Source organism: Streptopelia decaocto (assembly GCF_964273445.1).
Source record: "Streptopelia decaocto genome assembly, chromosome: 13".
NCBI classification, from domain to species: Eukaryota; Metazoa; Chordata; class Aves; order Columbiformes; family Columbidae; genus Streptopelia; species Streptopelia decaocto.
Genome location: NC_138668.1, coordinates 1,033,865 through 1,052,733, shown reverse-complemented (window position 1 = coordinate 1,052,733; position 18,869 = coordinate 1,033,865). Strand labels below are relative to the sequence as shown.

Genomic DNA, 18,869 nt, shown 5'->3' with positions numbered 1-18,869 from the left:
CAGGACACAATTAGGAATTGTGCTAATAGGCAACAAATCTGCAGATGCAGGGGGATGGACCCATGCACTGATGATCTGAGGATTCTGAAAGAGGGCAGAGGGAGGATGGGAAGATGTTGGAAGATGCTCCATGACACCACCTTCCTTCTGACTCGTCAGTATTCCCTGTGCTCCGTCTGAGCTCTCCCAGGTCTACCAGAAACATGGAGAAACTTGCATGCAGTTTGGGAAATAACACAGAGTCCTTTGGCCTTTGCGCAAACGCCATGTGCTGCCTGGAAGTTCACAGATTTCCTTGAGATTCCTGGTATAAACGCACGTAAGGAGGGTCCCTACTCAAACCTGGGCTGAAGGAAAGTGGGTCAATTATTTGGCCCTTCTGGCAGTCAAATAAGATCAAGTCAAATGTGTACATGTCTGGGGTCAGTCTAGAGCACCTTCTAGAGTGGAGCAGGGCATTTCTGAGTCTGCCGGCAGCAGCTCAGCCCGAGCTGCTCCTGCCACAGCTGTAACACAACGCAGCACATATTCCAAACCACTCATTTTCAGCTATTTTAGTCTTTTATGGACCATCCTAGAGGAAATTAACTGAACTTCCCTACAGTGGAAACAAAAGAAAGAAATGAATTTATTATTCCAGTAGTACCCTCGATACAGATACTGAGTAGCTTCATTAAACATTTTGCAGCCCCAAGTGCCTTTGCTAAACCCTCTACAATAAGCACAGAGTCATTTTCCTTATTACAACACAAACATATGGGTCAGGATTCAGAACTCATTTACATCTGCTTTGTATCTGAATAACTTCCCCCATCTCAGTGGGATCTGGGCAGGTGCAAATCAAGGCTGCATCATCCCAGTCCCTTCCCTTCTCTCTAGATTCATTGCCTTGCAGCACCACTCTCAGATAAACTCATTTTCACAGTGTCAGCAGAGCCACAGCCAAGTGACTAATACAACCCCTTAATGCAAACAACAATAAATCAACAGATTAAATTATAATTTATCAGACAAATACTATTTAGCTCTTCCCAAAGCTGTTGTGAACTCTCGTCTGGTCATATTCCAGAGGCGCACTGACACTAGATAAAGCTCAGACCTGCAGAGTTAGTTTACATAAGGAAGAAACGCTGAAAACATCCTGTATTTATGATGGGAGATTTCACAGAGACCGGAATGAATAACATTCCTGAGAAGACTGTAATGGATCTGAAGTCTCCTTGGAATCTCTCCCAAAGACCAGACCAGCACGGGCAGGTTTGGGCAGCCCCTGCGGCTCCACGCTCAGCAGCAAACCCGGGGAACCAGGCGCCGCAGCTCCGAGAGACACCGCAGCAAGGCTTTGACTGCTCAGGAAACGGCAACAGGCTATTCCACCACAACTTCGCTTTGTAACACAGGCTTCTTGAACTTACTTCATTGGTTTGAACAACGCTTGTCCGTAATTCTGGAATGTCATGATCAGCTTCAGCTGGGTGCCTCCTGATTTCATCGCTGTGGGAAAACAAAGCAAAACAAAAAACTGCTTTAAAATGCTGCGTGCGGATGTACTCGCATTTATCACTGAGACAAAATCCTGGATCTTTTGCTCAGTATTAGACTCAGCACTGTGGTATCTGAGCACCAAGCAGGGTAATCCTAAATGGACAACAGATTATTCAGCGGGTGCAGAGCAGGGGAGGGCTCTGAGCTGCCAGCCAGAACTAAAAGTGGATTGTACTCCCTCATATGTCTTTGTCTTCTTCAAATGGCCACGACAGGCTCCATAAGCACCCTGACTGAACAGCATGTATAGGAACAGACCACTGGAGTCTTGTTTTCTCCACCTCCAGTCGCTTTTTTAGTTTCTTTTGACAAGGAACACACATTGGGAAAGGAGATGGAGAAGACAACTGCAGCTGGGATGTGCAGCCCAACGCGCAGCAGACATCCTTAATTAAAACTACAAACAGATACTGCAGCCATCTCTGATCTCTGCTGCGATTTGAATGGCTGTTGCTGAGCAGTAGGGATATGTAAATCCACCTCCTCTGTGCACAACGGAGACGTATCCAGGCCCAGCCATGAACCTGGAGGGTCCGGCAGCGGCGCCCCCGCGAGCAGAGCTCTGCAGCGGCGCTGGCTCGGGGACGGTGCCCACGTCACACGCCGGGGGCGTCTTCGCCCAAACACCAAATGCACTCACTTCCCCGTTGAGGGCCCATGCAAATTTAAGACTGACGTTTATTCATACCAACACAATATCATGTTTAATAGTCAGATTATGGTGTTTCTAAAGCCAGAGTGATTTTTTTTTTATATATATATAAGGATTCATAAAAATACATTTTACTTAATGATAAGGTTGCTTAAGAAAGATAAACATATACTTGGGCAAACCAGCTGCTTTTTTACCATCTCTGTCAAAACAGCTCTGAATAAATGAAATGACCCATACCCTGACTCGTAATTCATTTCTGTGTTTGGAAAGGGAGGCCATGGCCGTCACGTCTGTGTGGATGAGTCGGTCCTTCGAAAACGCTTCCTACAAATGATCGGATAATCAATCCCTCTTTACAGTCCTGACAAAACCTGTGCCGGCTGGAAATCTGCACCAATGTCAAGTTACCTTGCTCTGCGCATTTTGGCTTAGAGTTGCCCTTGTTCCACCTATATAGCTTGTACGTTTTTTTCTCTCTAACCAATGCCATTAGCTACACGTCTTTTTAATTACTCATCTCTATGCCTTATTACTGGTAGGTCATCAGCTCTCTTTCTGCACTTGTAATCTATATTTTTGCAACAAAATGCTATGCAAATCTGGTCAGTGTAATTATACTTCTGGAATAAAATCCCTCCTGCCTTGCTGTTTTGCTGATCCCAGCCTCCTCTTGCATTGCAGTTTATCCCAAAGGAACAAACAAATAATTAGAAATTAAAGGGCATTAAATAACCTGCACTGAACAGGTAAAGCAGAAGCACGTGGCTTTCGCACATTAAACTCGCTCTCTTGTGCAGAACGGGTCTGTCGATCTGCACCTGAGGGAAGGAGGAGCAGGAGACCTTTCCACAGCCAGCCCAGAGCCTGCAGGCAATGAAAAGCGGCTCAGAGATCGGCTCCGGCTCCTCTGTGAGACACAGATGTCCGAAATACAGCAAAGATTCTGTAAACCCATCAGTGAAAAGGGAAGGATAGAACCTATTTTGAAGCACAGCTGGGAAGCCAAATGTTTGAAGAAGAAAAAAGCATGATCCAGCACGCCCTTCTCTAAGCTCGGAGTTTCAGATAGACTAAGAGGACTGGCTTCTCAGCAAATTGAAGCCACTCGGCGGATAATGATTTTGTTAGCAGCCGAACTCAACAATGACTGTGTCATCATCAAGCAGGGAAATGCATGAAGAAGATTAACAATTTAGAATAATTCTTCCATGAGGCACAAAGGCCTGGTTTTCTGTCAGAAGGAATTGAGCTGAAGTAAGACAAAAGCATCTCCGTGGTCTTTTTAGATCCATCTTATTGTATTGCCTTAATTGGTTGCAATAGTAGCCTCGACCAAACACAAGTTTTGCTGGCGTGTTGTCCCTCCACGGCTGCCAGGAGTAAACCTTGGACGTCCCCAAAGCAGAGGGTGACACTGGTGGGAGTGGTGTCCCACCCTGCCTACGGCAGGCACGCTGCAAGCCACCGCATTGGGGACACCGACCCGCGCCAGAGCTCCTCGCTGCCTTCGCCCCACGTCATCCAGGCTCTCATGCACATACTCCCAGTGTGTTCGTTCAGTGACACGGATGTGCTGGCCAGGCTGGAGGTGACTTAAAGCCACCCTCCAAGTCTAGACTAGTTGGACTCTAACATTGTAATCCCTGCAGAGAGGGAAACACCTGAGCTTAGACTGTCCTTTTGAACTCAACATGACCCTTCATGCACCTCTAAACTAAGCGGGCTTGGGAGCAGTCCAGCCTGCCCAAATCTGGGGAGTGGCAACGCCAGGAACAACCAGATCTCATTGGAGATAGTTCACGTAGACCTCTAGGTCATGTTACACCCCTTGTCCTAACTTAGTGCTACATCTGCCTCCTGGCTTCCCTCACATTTCTGAGCTGTATTCCTTCAGGATCTCCATTTCCTGCTCATGCCTCCGTTAAACACGTCCCTCTGGCCATTTTGGCCAAGCAGTGGGAGCCCCGTCATCTTCCAGGAGCTTATGCCAAACAAACATTGTTTGCTTATGTGGAAATGCCCTTGTCCCTTTACCTACTGCCCACAGGAACATTTCTGAAAGATTTATAATACCCAGAAGCAACATATACCATTTACAAAGAAACGGGAGGATGACACATCATTGCAACCTGTCACATCTACAATCAGCAGGCGTAGGTATTTTCAAGAAGGCCTTGCAATGTAAGGCAGTACTGACTCCAAAGGAACCACCAGCCACTCTCTGAATTCACCTTCTCTTTTAAGGTTTCTGAATATACTCTAATATAACAGGCCATGAACAGCTCTGTAAAAGACTTCATAAATCTGGTAGCTCCCAGCAGGTACCTCAAATCAAATCTCATACAGCTTCTGGACATGCTGGCACAGTGTTAAAAACAAATCCCGATACAATCATTACTTTTTCTCTTCAGGCGACTCCAAGCCTCTCTTTTCCCCCCAGAGCAGAAGGGAATGGAAAGCAGCATTAACCTCTCCTGTTAACCCCGTGCAAGGGCTGCGGGGTGTGATCAGAAATCTTCCGAACTTCAGGAGGCCTTGCAAAGAATTCCCTGAGATATCTCTTGTTTGAGTGCCTATGGGACCAGAGGCTTTTCCAAAGACGAGTGAAACTGGTGCGATTCCTTCTGTTTTCTCTGATAGACCTCGGATCAAGCCTCCAAAAATCCCCACTCCATTGGCATCTCTGAGCCTGTTGCCACGGCCACGTGCCGTGTGTGCTACTTCCCCACTTCGTCCTCTCACCAGAACAAGAACTGAATTCCCCTCCTGACCCAGACACCGTCCAGCATGAAAGACACACACCTATCCTCTCCCTATTATCTTTTTATAACTGTGTGCTACAAGCTTTCTCTCTCTTCTAAAGCATCTGGTACTACCCCTGATAAAGACCAAATGCTCCCCAAAGGGACTGGACCCAAAAGGACCTGGAATTTGAATTGATCTGGCTTTCCAGCTCCTGTGTTTGCTGCACAACAGCCCTCATCCCACTGGCCGGTCTAGAGCCTGCGGTGCTCTGATGGAGAGCAACAGTCCCAGCAGGACCTCTGAGCCCGGCCACAACCCAACAAGTATTTTAAATGTATGTAATTACGCAATGCTAATGTCTGAGAAGTGAGATCCAGTCAAAGCCTGGGACGCAGTAACATCTGAAACAGAGGACATCCAGATCCATTTTGGATTCCTATTTATAGATCAAGCTTAAATCTAACATAAACATGTTGATTTGCTTTAGCAAGTAATAGTCTGCCCCCGGCTAGAGACACGGCTCTGCTGAAGCTGTAAAGAACACATTTCAAAACAAATTCAAGCCCTCATCGTCTCTTAATTTGTTCTTGTTCAGCCTAACTTGTTTTTAGAGGCCTTTCTTGGTTTAGTCAAGACGGTAAAAGCCTTCTGGAGGGGAAGAGATCTCCAAAATCATTCAGAGGCTTTGTTGTACATTTTAAGTCGCCCCCTTTCATCTGGAATTGTACATTAAATCAATCTGTTGACTTTTGGCAGAGTCATTGTTTTCTTATATAGTAAATCAGTGCTACATTGCATTATGTTTTTCACGTTTTCTCAATTGCACTTTTTCCCTTCCTTTGGAGGAGATGTTTATAATTTCCTTTAGCACCACAATCTAGGCTCAATTTTTAGCATCTTGTCTTTGTGTTTCCCCCCTGACTTGCAGCAGAGTCCACCTTAGTTAATTGCAGCATCCATCCACTGCCTGAGTAGCGTTGCGTGCTTGCTTTCTAATTAGTGCCTGTACGAACTGAAGGCATCGCAGGTTCAGAAATTAACTCCGTCAGGTAATGTTTCCAAACCTTCCCAACCAGAGAATGTGAAGAATAAACAAAGAAACCCCAGCTAAACAGGGGAATTCCAAACGCCTGTTGTGCTCCCGGGCAGCCCCGCGACACAGCTCGAGCAAGACCAAGACCAAGACCACGCTGCCCCAAAAACGCACCGCGCCACACTTGCTGCTGAACTGCTGACGGTGCTGCCGCAATTACGCGCAGACTTCTTGTAAGTATGCAAGAAAATAGCTAACTATGGTTATTTATGCATGCAATAAACAGCTATGAAAGGCAAAGGAAATATGCAATTGCCTGTGCTTGTGCTTCTTCTGAAAACTGGGTTTCAGCGCTCAGTGGAAAAACAATTCTCCCTGGGCTCCTATTTATGGCAGGAGGAAATTTTCAGTGAATTAAATCAAATTAAGAGCTATCCCTTTATGCTGAACAGAATGAATAGGAAATACATCTATCGATGCAGGGCACAGAATACATCCTCAGCTTGAAAGCCCTGGGTAAGCCTGTCCTTTCCAAAGCCCTGGGTAAGCCTGTCCTTTCCAAAGCCCTGGGTAAGCCTGTCCTTTCCGAGGCCAGCTCTAGGTGTCACTGTGGGAGCTGCATGTGACGCTCCTTCCCATCCATGGGTTTGTTCCGTTTAAACTTTAACATCAAGAAAATGTCACCTTGGTGCTCCCTGCTCCCGGGAATTGCTTCTGTCACCGCTTTCACTCCACAATAACACTGCACAGAGTCGTGTGAGCAGCTCTGATGGATGGAGAGGGATCAATCTGGTCGCCAGTCTCCTTCATAAATAATGCAAGCTGAGCAGAGAAATTACAATGTGGCAAGAAGGCTGTTCAGCTGCACTTTGGATCTAATTTCTGCAGATACCAAGAACCCACACAGCAAATCACCTCATTCTGTCAGAGCCAAAGCAAATCTCAATACTGCAAAGAAACTGGATAAAGCAGTATCCCATTTCATCTAATGCATGTAAGCCTGTATATTTAATTGTCCTGCTTGCAAAAAGAAGCCTGGAGATTGGGCATTAGGGAGATTCCCATTTATTTTATACTTCTAACCTCACATCTTTGCAGCTGCCTTAAAAAACAAACAAACAAACAAAACCCAGAGAAATTAGAAAATATGGAGGAATAAGCAAAATAATATAACAGCCCTACCTATAAATGTCCTTTGGTCAAATATATTACCCTTCATTAACCAGCTTACATGCTTTTGAGTCCCTGCTGCTGCTCTGCACTAAAGCTGAAAACTGGCAGGTATTATTTTAAAAGACGTAGTTTTAAACACCCAGAGAATCTGCAACGGAAGAGATGCTGCACCATGTAAAAAAATATTATATATATATATATATATATATGTATATAAACAATATGCTCTTTCTTGCTTTCCAACCTGACTGAAGGCTCCCGAAACTCCACAGAGGCAGGCAGAGGGTGCTACCAGCAAAATTCAGATCCTGGCATCTTTATATTGGCGAAAGTCCCCTTTCATTTCCATAGGCTTGATTTTAGACTGGGATTTATGTGTGGGAATCATTCCCTGTCAGTTCCCACAGCGACCAATCCCAATACCAATGTACCTCATGGTTTAGTTTATGGGAATTATACCGAATCACTGACAGAAACCACGGCTCTGTGTTATTCTTAGGGGCACAAGAGGCCCCACCGTGCTCTGAAGAGCCTTGTTCAAACATTAACAGAGAGACAATCCCATAGGAAATCGCTAATAACAATCATAAATCTTCCTCTGTGGCCCTTTCCCCCCGTTGATCCGAAAGCTCTATCAAAACCATAATTAACGGAAACCTCATGACACATCTATATGACACACGAGGTGAAATCATGGCCCCAGGGAAGTAAATGGCAAAACTTCCACTTACATCACCCCGGGCAGCATTTCACTCCTGGTTTTTGTGATACCCGTTTTGCTGCTGGGTTAACTGAAGCATCGAGGGGTTAAGCAACATTCCCAGAAGCACAAGCGAAGATCAAGCCCAGGAGATCAAGCGAAGAGTGAGTACTAAACTGCGTTTCTCATTCCTACCTCCCTTCCTCTCCCACCACCTTCTGCATCCCCACATCAGCCTTAACCACCTCCCTGCTCTGAGAAGTGACAAACTCCACAGCTCCAACGCCAGCACGGTTGCTGCAAACACCGCTCTCCTGCACAGACAACACCGCTGAGCTCCCAAGTGCTGAAGAGGTAAATAGAAATCGATACACTCAGCAGCCGTGCAGCACGAAACACCATTACGGCCAACGCATTTTGTGTAAACGTCAGTAGATGAGCCAGGAGATGGCTGGTTTGAGCATCATCTCTGCACAGAGCTGGGGACGGTCTGGTCACTACCGGGGGCACTGCTGCTCTCTGCGGGGACAGGGAAGGGCACAGCCTCCATGCTTTCCTCCTCCATGGATGTGCTCAGAAACCAACGGTAACACGTGTTATGAAGTGCTGGCTCAATCCCCAATCACACGTGGCACTACGTTCCAGAAATCATTTGTTTTTGAAGGGAGAGGTGGTGGCAGGGGAGGGCTATGGCAAGGACAGAATCCCCCGGTCGTGTCCGTGCGGTGCCCGCGTTACCCCAGCACAGAGCAGAGTGCGGGCAGAGCCTGCTGCTGTCCACCCGTCACACTGAGCTGGAGAAGGGTCAGACGGGAGCTCCTTAATGAACCACTCCAACCCAGAGTTTTGGGAACAGAAAGCCCATCACAGGTTAATAAACAGGCCTACGTTTGCTCTTTTTCATGAGCTCGGTGTCCACTGGACTTTTGGATACAACATGTGGGTTGGCACCCGGGTGCTGCAAACTGCTTTACCCAAAGCCGAGCTCGGTGCAGAGCCGTGTGCTGAGCGCAGCTCACCAGGGAGGCGAAGCTCTCCCCTGGCGCTCTGCATTCCACGTCTGCTCCATCCGGGTCAGCTCCATCAGCCCACTCTCGATGACCAAGGATGCCCCTTATTCCTGCTCAGCAGCCCATGATTCACACCATGGGAACTGCGAGCCCGGGGCTGCTCACGCTGTCCCGCACAGCCCGGTTCCTGCTGAAGCCAGGGGAATTTTTGCCTTGCAGGGTTAAAGACCTGCTGACCTCACCCGGCAGCGCCAACACACCATCAGCACTTTCGCAGAGCTCCTGCTATTTCATCCCTCTGAAACAGACTTAGCAACCTTGTGGTCAGCGTAAGTAACTCAATTTTCTGCGTGGCCGGCAGGAACCGCTGGCTCTGCCGCAGCTTTCTGCCTCTGGAAACCACGGGGTGTGCATTTGTTTAGCATCCCAGGGGTTTCATTTGGAGTTGTGCTTTTTTTTCCACTCTGCATCTACACAGCTAAATTCAAGGAGACACACATTGCCATTAAACAGCCCTAGAGAAAAACCCCAAACTGTGTCGCCTTGTTTAACCGGAGCCAAAGGCTGACATGGGCACGTCCCCGTGGTGCATTTACAAGCAGGACCAGCAGAGCCGGGCTCTGCCGAGCCCCCTGCGCGCTGCCCGGGGACGCTCAGCTCCACGGGGCCCCTGGCGCCCGATGCTCCCGCAGCCATCGCTGCAGGTCAGAGCTTTTAAATAACAACCAGCAAATAATACAGATCCAGCCCGTGCAAGATGCTATCTGCTTTCTGCCTTCTTTTTTTGTTATTGTATTTATTTTAAATAACCAAACCGGGCGCTTTCAGGCTGATAGTGACTAAAAGATGTCTGAAATGAATGGGGTTTGCCTTGCTGGCAGATTTTTCAACGATTCAGGTGATGCAGAGCTGGAGATACCTCGTCATGTTGAACGGGGAAAATGAGCGCACAAGTCAGGCCGCAATGTGGCAGCACAGCAGAGAGCAGCCACGCAAAACATTGACACGCAAGCAGCAGCGAGATCCTGAACAATGAGCAAATCATCATAACAAATTATATAGATCCAAACGTACCAACACTGGTTATCTTTTGGGAGACCAGGTCTTGTAGTAAAGCTTCAATTGCAGGGTTATGTCTGGAATACAGCTCGTACCGATTAATGCCAATGTGGAATTTTAACCAGTTTGGGTAGGAGTCTATGGAGGTTTCTCCAGTTGGTAAAAATTCTTCATTATCTTCATTTTGCCTACCACAAAAAAAAAAATAAATAAATAAATAAAGGAACAACATAACAAAACCCCAAAACTGAGGAGAAAGAAACAAAGTTACAGTGTGTAACAGTCATCAAGAAACGGGGCTTCACAATGTGACAACCTGGGAAGGCAAAGCTACAGACCTCGGGCATCGGGAACGTCCCCGGTTCGTCCCTCCTGCCTGGGGAGAGGGGGGACAGCTCTGCGCCTCCACTCCTCATGCCTCATTTAAAGCCCATGGAAGCCAGGAGCAAAATTCAGGGCGACATCAGTGAGCGTTAGCGAGGCCCTTCCATGGCAGAAACACAGAGCTGCGAGTATCCTGCTGGGTTCAGGTTGTGTATGTTGCCCCCATCTTTTACAAGTATGACTCAAACAACAGCATCACCCCAACATTCGGTTAACGGGAGCTGGGTGCGGAACCTGCGAGTGCAGCCGTAACTTGACCTGCTGGACCAAATGCTCCCACTCGCTCCTCTTCTTTATTTTAAATAGCGAGAATGAGAAGAAACTGGATCACTCTGAACTGGTTGCTAAAGAATAACTCTGGATGGCTTTGCCCTTCCCCAGCAGTAGGATAGTATTACAGAAAGACTTGTTAAAATGACTTTTAACTCCTAAATTTCATGTTAGTTCTGTGAACTTTGGCTGCAGCCATTAAGGAAAATATGTACAACAGGCATGTGGACATCAATGATTTCACTCTTCACCTACTGCATATACTATCACACAGCTTCAATCCAGGAGTCCTCTGCTATTTTTAGTCATCTCCAGATGTTCAAAATTTGTGACTCTTTTTCTTCTTTTATTTTTTCCTCTCAGAGAAACCAGAACTTTCTCAGTTAATTTCGCTTCACAGTCAGTTTTGATCATTGGATGGCAAGGGCCTGCACGATCCACATGCTCGTGGGGCGGAAATCAGAACCATTTATCCCCTTTTTCCAGAGGTTTAGATCATGCTGGCTGCTCCGTGGCCTGACAGCGCTCTTTGCACGGTACAGTGCAGCTGTTTAAACATCACAATGTCAGTGCGTTTGGAAGAGGGTGCTGTTGTATTAGACAAGCCTTTGGATTTTTCGGTCACTGAAATTTCTCAGCGTTTCTTACAAGCCAACGGGGCACACGATTCACAGAGGCACTGACTGCTCTGAAGGCTGGAGAGCAGCAGCGGTGCTGGGACACTGGCAATTAACTGAGGATGAAAAATGGAGCACAGATCAGACCCAGAAGGCAGAGATACCTGCTAGCATGAACGCCTTTGGGATATTAGGCCTCGCTTTTGAGAAAAGTTAATGTATTACTGCCTGGCCTCAGTGCTTGGCCCCTCCAGCCCTGCGTGGGAGTGGAGGAAGGCGCTGGGGGGGGGCTCACTGTGTGCTCGCCCTCTTTCTTACAGTTTTTCCAGCAGCATCTGCCTCTGGCTACAGCTGGAGCTGGGACACGGGCGTTCGGAGCCCTGGGCTGCAGCACTCCAGCCTTCGCATGCTCCTGTGTTTATTCTGTATTTCACAGCATTTATTTTTGGAGGAACACAACCGGCCAAGCCTGTGTATGATTTCTCCTTTTCCCGGTGACACCGGATCGCTCTGTTTTAACCCTCTGCCTACTCCAAACCAGCCAACACAGCAATTCTCATGACCCCCCCGGCTAAAAACCTACACGATAAAACGGAAGGTAGCGAGCCGGGGAAGCGCAGTGCCACGTTTCCACATCGGCCGCCCAGCACCCCGCCGGGCCGCCCCCGCACCCCGGGGGCACCGCTGCCCGGGCCGAACCGCACGCCGGGTACCGAGCCGAGCCACAGCGGGCCGCCCCCCGCCCCGTCCCCGCTACTCACCACTCGGGCTGCTCGGCCGCCCGGGGGTTGAACCTGATGTCGCTGTTGACATTGAAGAGGAGGTCGCCCTCGGCGAGCGGGGGCAGGGCGGCGCGGTACAGCGGGTGCTGGAACAGCGCGGCCAGCGGGGCGGCGGCGGCGGGGGGCGGCGGGCGCGGCGCCCCGGGCTCCAGCAGCCGCCGCGGCCGCGCCGCCGCCGCCTCCCCCGCGCCGGCCGCGCCGCCGCCGCCGCCGCCCGCCGCCCGCTCCGCCGCTTCCCGCGACTGCGAGGAGAGGTTGGAGCCCGGCTCGGCGCTGAAGTCCTGCAGGATCCGCAGCGTGTGCTTGCCGGGCCAGCGCGGGGCGGCGCGGGGCGGCGCGGCCGCGGGCGGCGGGCAGGAGCAGCCGGGCCGGCCCTCGCTCCCCCGGCGCTCCAGCCGCGGCAGCAGGTCGATCATGATGTGCATGGTGCAGGCGACGAGGAACACCATGAGGATCAGCACCCGGAACTTGCGGACCAGGAGCATTTTCATGGCCGGGGCGGCTAATAAATTACCGGGGGAGGGGGAGGGAGGGAGCGCTTTCGCGGAAAAAAGCCCGGGCGGGCGTGGGTCTTGCAGCCCCCCCCCGGGGCTTTGGCTTTCTCCTTTCGGATCGGGAATCGAGCGATCAAGTCAATAAAGTTATCTCCATAGGCGCCGAGAAATAAACGGGCTAAAAACAATAGGTCCTCATTTCTCAGTATCATCAAGAACTTAGGAGGGGGAAGGAAAAAATATAAAAAAGGAAAAAAAAAAATATATATATAAAAAAGAAGCACCGGAGCGAGCCTTTAAATTCAGCAGGAAAACAAAGCCAGCGGCATTGCAATATATAAAGCCATCTGTTCACGATTTCTCTCTCTTTTTATTACAGGGATCACAACAAATAGGGAAAACCGGCTCTTGAAGAGAAACCGGCATCCGACGCTAGCTTAGATTAAATAATTTTTAAAAAAACGGAGAGGAGGAGGAGGGGGAAGAATAATATTAAGAAAACCTGTGCGGAAAGGCGACAGAAGCAAAAAAATCATCCATAATATTTGGCTGTGCTGGAAACGCTGACTCCCTCCCTGTGAACTGCCCGGTGATGCAGCAGCAGCGCCCTCCGCTCCTCTCGCTCCCTCTCTTCTCTCAGGCTGCTTAAGAACATTGGCTGGAAAACAATTTTCTTAGAGTGGTTCCTGTTTCTTCATCCATCGCGTCCAGTGCTTGGGAGAGATTCGTGTGTTCAGCTGAGCCCGAGCCTGGGTGGCTGCTGTATCCGAGCTGCGCTTTTGCTTTGGCTTGGGTCGGTTTTTTTTGGCTGCAAAACTGTCTGATGGCACAACTGCAACATAAAGGTTAAATATGGCACAGGAGGGGAAAAAAAACACAGAGGGGGAGGATTAGAGGAAAGAAACTAATATAAATCAGCAGAGGTTCTTCTCAGCAAAGAGGTCCCGTCTTTGATCTCTGCTGGGTCTTACAGAGCTGCCTTTTAGAGACAGAGAAAGGAAGAGAGAAGGGGGTGAGAGAAGGGAAGAGGGGAGAGAGATCTTTGGCAGGTGCAGAGTGAAACCTCTTTCAGCTACACTGAATTCTGGAGACTGGTTGGACTAGTAGCTCTGCAGCTCCAGCTTCCAGTGGGTGTGTTAAATATTATGAGCGAGCCATGATTCCTGCCTTCCTCACGTCATAGTTAGGAGATTGGCTAAATAAACGCTACAGTGATAGTAACAGGAAAACCTCAACCAAAAGCGGTTTTTTTTTTTTTTTGCTTTCCTCTCCTCCCTCCTTCCCAGCCCCCTTTTCATTCTACTGCAGCTCCAACTGGGGCAAGGAGAGGGCGTCTGTTCCACAACGGTTTGCAAAATTAAAAATAAATAAATAAATAAAATAAAAATAAAGACAATAATAATAAAGCGTTAGCGGAGAGGGGAATGGGGAATGTGCGCTGGGAGGCGGCGGAGCGGGAGCGCGGCTGCGTGCCCGCGCCGGGAGCGGCGATTCTGCTCCGTCATTGTCTGCGCTGGAGCGCCCGCAGCCCCGCGCAAGGTCAGCGCGGGGAGCCGCGTGCGCCGCGCCCTTGGAGGAACGGGCTTTGTTCTTAATCCCGGGTCCTGCGGGCTGTGATAATCCGTGAGCGCCCCGCGGGTTACCCGCCCTCCCTGCTGCTGCCGTTAGCTGCGCAGGCGGCGCTGCGGCTGGCTGGCCTAATGGCTAATGGAGCCGGTGGCCCCGGGGCCGGGGCGGCTCCGCAGCCCAGAGGGTGCTGCTGGTGGTTTCCTGAGGTTGAGGGCCGGCTGGGGTACAGGACGAGCCACTCCAATGGTCTTCAGGTGATCAAACAGGGGTGCTCTGGGCTGCTGACTTTATCTTTGGGAGGGGGCTTCCATGGATTCCATAGTCCTTACCAGGGCTTAAACACTCATCGAGTGGGGCTGCAGGAGGAATGAGAAAAGTAATGTGATTCTGCCTACAGAAGCAGATTTCTACAGTCATCTCAATGCTGACCACGCTGGCCCATTTTTCCCTGGATTAAGCAACATTATTTATTTCTACCAAAAATATTTTCCCCCCAGGCTCCATCTAGTACTGATCCCTCAGTGGGAGCCTCTGCGGAGCCGTGTGCTCCGCACCCCCCTGAAGCACATCCCTGCACTGCTTGGGTGTCACCATGTGTTGGACAACGAAGTCACTGCTTTCCCAACAGGAAAAAAAGACTGAGAAAAAAGAAAGAGCCGGCAGGGCTCAGATCCTGTGGACTGCTCTGTACCTTCATGGAGGAACAAGACTTGTGGTCCTGGGGGACCTCTAGGTACCATGGTTCAGACATGCAGCTCACCGGAGATGCAGCACTTTGGTTTCCAGGAAAGCCATTATGTCACCATGGATCCCTCAGGTACAGGTGTACTTATTCACAGCAAAACGTTTTGCTGTGGAGCCAGGAGCAAAGCTTTCCATCTTTTTCTGCTTTTTCACCACGGTCAGCTCAGTCACAGGACATGTCAGTCGGCTGTGGGGACAGTGACACGGGTTCCTCATGTGCCATTCCCTACCACCATTGCTCAATAGCAGATCTGCACGGTTCTGCTTGGGGAGCTGGGTTTGATGCATAAGTTAACTGCACCTCTGTGCACTGAGCTGAAGTTCAGCTTATTTTAAGCTAGTTTCGCAAGTTGGCATTTTAGGTCCGTTGGGAAGAGCCTGCAGTTTTGTTTCAACTGAGGAATCCACCGCTGCTGGAAGGGGATACGGTATGTGATGGAGGTACAGCAGGAATGGCATGTGAAGACAGTGTCTTTGGTTTGGGGTTGTTTTGCCTGCCTATGGCTGCAGCTTTTCTCCTGCTGAGCTGCTGGTGCTCTGAGGGAAGGCAGCTGAGCTGGATCATCAATCAAGCCCAAGGAGACAAAAGGGGGCAGGTGGACGGTAAAGACTGGGCTCATGGAGGAGAGCAGCTGGAGCTCCAGCACGGGTGAGTGTGTGCTTCTCTGTGTATCGTTTGCTTTGGCTTTTTAATGGGATTTTGGATGAGCTTCATGTGAGGGTGGATAATATGATACATTATCTATTTTAGCATTGCACAATAGGGTTTGTAGGTTACAGGTTGTAGCTACAGGGATATTTTTCCTGGTGTAAAGCTGAAGGCCATGGTGTTAGATGGGAGTGAGCCTTGAAGAGGCATGATGGGAAGTTGAAAACTATTTAAATGTGTTCTTTAAAAGTTGTTTGAATACATCTATTGCTCTGCAGTAACAGAACATTGTGTCAAAAACATAATGAATCTGCATATGAGAGTTATACATTGAAAGTGAGGTTAGGTTTGAAGTGTAACATAAACAACTAAATGTAATTAACTCCGTGATTTTCGAAAGGTGAAACAGCAGTGTCATGAAGAAATAACTGAGTCCTTGAAGCTGTGTTTTTGCTGTTGTCATCAGTATGACCTTTGGTGTGTATTGGCTATCTGGTTACGTATGGATTAATGTCAATTGTCTGCCTGTGAACTGAATCTCTCTGACTCTCTTCCATGAGCCCTTTGTTCCTTGAGTTTTATCCAAAGATGGGAGGCTGGTGGGTGCACCCTGTTCCCCTCTGGAACCGACCTTTGTGGACAAGCTTTGCCAGGAACAAAGTGCCTTAGAGAAGTTAATATAGGAGAGCTGTCTTAACTCTCTTTCTTCACTCACCTTCCTCCTTCTTTGTGGGATTCAGAAGAACTGAGTCGTGCTTTTGAAAGATTGTACTTACTACTTTAGGGGAGCTTTCTGTAGTGCGAGTAGCACCCATGTGGTACTGAAGTCATGGTGTTGGAAGAGCGTCACCAGCTGCAGAATCTCCTGTGGTGGTCGATGATGGAGTTATGGCTCTTAGTCTGTAGTGAACAGCTTTACAGTGCCCATCAAGGGCAAGAGATGCCTCACCCCAGTCTGTTAATGACACAGTTACACCTGGTTTTAGCAAGTCTGTCTAAATAAAGGCCTATGTGGTCTTTCAGTGCGCTGCTCTCAAATGCCCCTTGTTCTCTGGTGACTTAGGATGAAGAGCGTTGGTAACCGGTTGTGGGCAGCAAGGGAGGGCTCTCCCGTGGGTCTCCCATGGGTCTCTCATGCCGGTGCCATTCTCACACGGACAAGAGGATGATGGGAAATTACACATTTTTGTAGTTGCTGACTGTTCAACTTTTTCTTCACACAAGCTTTTGAATACAGACCCAGTGTGTATAGAGCCATAGGGTCTTTGCAGTAACGCCTGATTTGGGTAGTTTCAGGAGTTAGTTGTTTATTATTTTACTTTCCAAGGTCTTGGGCTCACTGAGAAAAATGTAAATATTTCTCCTTATCTAAACTCTGTCTTCATATGGAATTCCAGTACATGGGCAACAGCTTTTGATTTGTGCTGTATGTCGTACCAGAGTTACCACTGTAATTGCTAGCATTATGTAAACAAGGAAATAATTAGTTCTTAATGGAATATTATGACATTAATAAGTTATTGCATAAAGCTCATTTCAAGAATTTCAATGAAATCAAGTCCCTCACATCAACTCCTTATGTTCTTTTTTGGTCATGGAATTAAATTGTCCTTCCTCTGTTTTCTTGGAAGTATTTGAATGTTATAGGAAATTTTATATTGAATTACTACAGTCACAAGCCAAGATTGCTTTGGATCTAACAGGCTTTTTAATTCGATATTACAAATTAACGCCAAGCACTTTTCTTGCGTGCTCTACCTTGGCTTTTATTGAATAACACAATCAGGAATTCAGGAGCGGTTATTGTCGTATATCCTGGCATTTCTTCATTGTTTTGTGCATGAATTAATAGGTTATCTGCTGATGAAATCTGTGTAGCTGTTTATTTTCCCCATTTTTGTCTGCTTGCCTCGCTGAGCAGCAACAATGGTCAGTGTATGTGATAATGTATTCAGGTAAATAAATCAAGCATGGTTTGGGGTGAGTAAACATACCCAGCTATTATTTTCTGTTATAACAGTTTAGAGCCCTCTGAAGCGGAGCCCGAATGCAGCGGGGCGAGCTGGAAGCCAGGCCTGAGCGCGCGCTTTCAATCAACGTAATATTTTTATTGTTACTTCTAATGGAAAAATGGGTTTTCCCTTCCGAAAAGCTCTGGTGCTGGAGGTCCCGGGGGCACCACGCGCCGTGCTGGCCCTGGTGCTGCTGCCTGGGCTGCTCTTTGTTCTCCCTCCCAAGATTCCTGTGCTGACCCAGTTTATCGGCGCTTTGTCCTACACGCGCAGCTCACGCTGGCGACCTGGTGGGTGCTGCGTGTTAACCTGCCACGCTGGGACAATCACAGTCATGGCCAAGGAATACGCTTGATGCTGAGCAGAAGGCAACTCCACGAGCTTGACTTCATAGTCAACTTCTTATTGGTGTATGGAGGACCAGTGATACCTGTTTGAAGTGGTGTGTTTATATACATTTATTTTAAAATAAGCAAACTGATGTTATCTTGGTTGCCTTTCAGTCCAGAATTTTGTTAGCTACATTATATTTTTGGAACAAATTTTGACCAAATCTCCTCCCCCAAATCAAGCAGATAGCAAAAGCATTATGGGAAGGAATGGCTGCCCACACTAAGGTTGACTGGAGGGGCATTGAGCTGCAAGCTTGAGCTAAATAGTGATGAAATGAGGGGACGTGTCACTGGCTTTGCCTGTACTGTCACCTCTTCAGGGCTGGGCAAAGGAAATGAATTACCAGCCTCAGCTGACTTCAGAAAGCCAAGAGTTCCAGCTTCGGCCTTTTGTTTTGAGTGTTCCCATTTTATCATTTGGGATACAGTATCCTGGGGGGTCCAAAGACCCTGGGATTGCTTGAGAAACCTGTTGAGAGCAGAGAACTCATGATTATATTAAGGCAATGAAACAGAAGGCTTTTCCTTGCCTGTTTATTACTCCTCAGCTGTTGCGGCTGTGGATCAAGGGTTAGCTCCTCAGCTGGTATCAGCTGGCTTTGATTTCAATGAAATGCCATCTAATTATATCAGCTGAGGATCTGGTCCACAATGCTTCATTCTTCCATTGGCTGGAACAAAGAGCTGCCTGGCAATGCAAGAACAAAAGCTGTTATTGTTGTTGTGGAACAGCGCGATTGGCCTGCGGAGGGATCGCATTTGTTCTGGTCATTCAAGTGGAGCAGAAATCTTGCATTATAGCAGCATTTCAGAGGGGATGAAAAGTTACCTTGTCGAGTGTGGGGTGTCATAAAGAAAATTAACTGTTAGGAGCTTGTGTTCTTATCTATAAAATGATTATTTAAACCAAGTCAAAACAAATGATCTTGATGTGCATGCCATAAGAGCATGCGCTACTCAAGTTATTATAATTTCATCTTCCTATAATAAGTGATTCCTTTGAGAAGAATTGTCATCAAATAACCTGTATTCCTTG

General features: G+C 48.2%; 1 protein-coding gene across 1 annotated transcript in view; it reads right to left on the bottom strand.

The window, feature by feature from the left end:
• Positions 1-13,698, bottom strand: part of FAM20C (FAM20C golgi associated secretory pathway kinase) — a 55,992-nt gene extending 42,294 nt beyond the window's left edge. The window contains exons 1-3 of the mRNA XM_082064233.1: positions 11,953-13,698; positions 9,936-10,108; positions 1,416-1,494 (exon numbers count right to left, since the gene is read on the bottom strand). Coding sequence (XP_081920359.1) covers positions 1,416-1,494; positions 9,936-10,108; positions 11,953-12,464 — 764 coding nt within the window. The 5' untranslated portion in view covers positions 12,465-13,698. The remainder of the gene's footprint in view (positions 1-1,415; positions 1,495-9,935; positions 10,109-11,952) is intronic.
• Between the last annotated feature and the right edge of the window lie 5,171 nt (positions 13,699-18,869).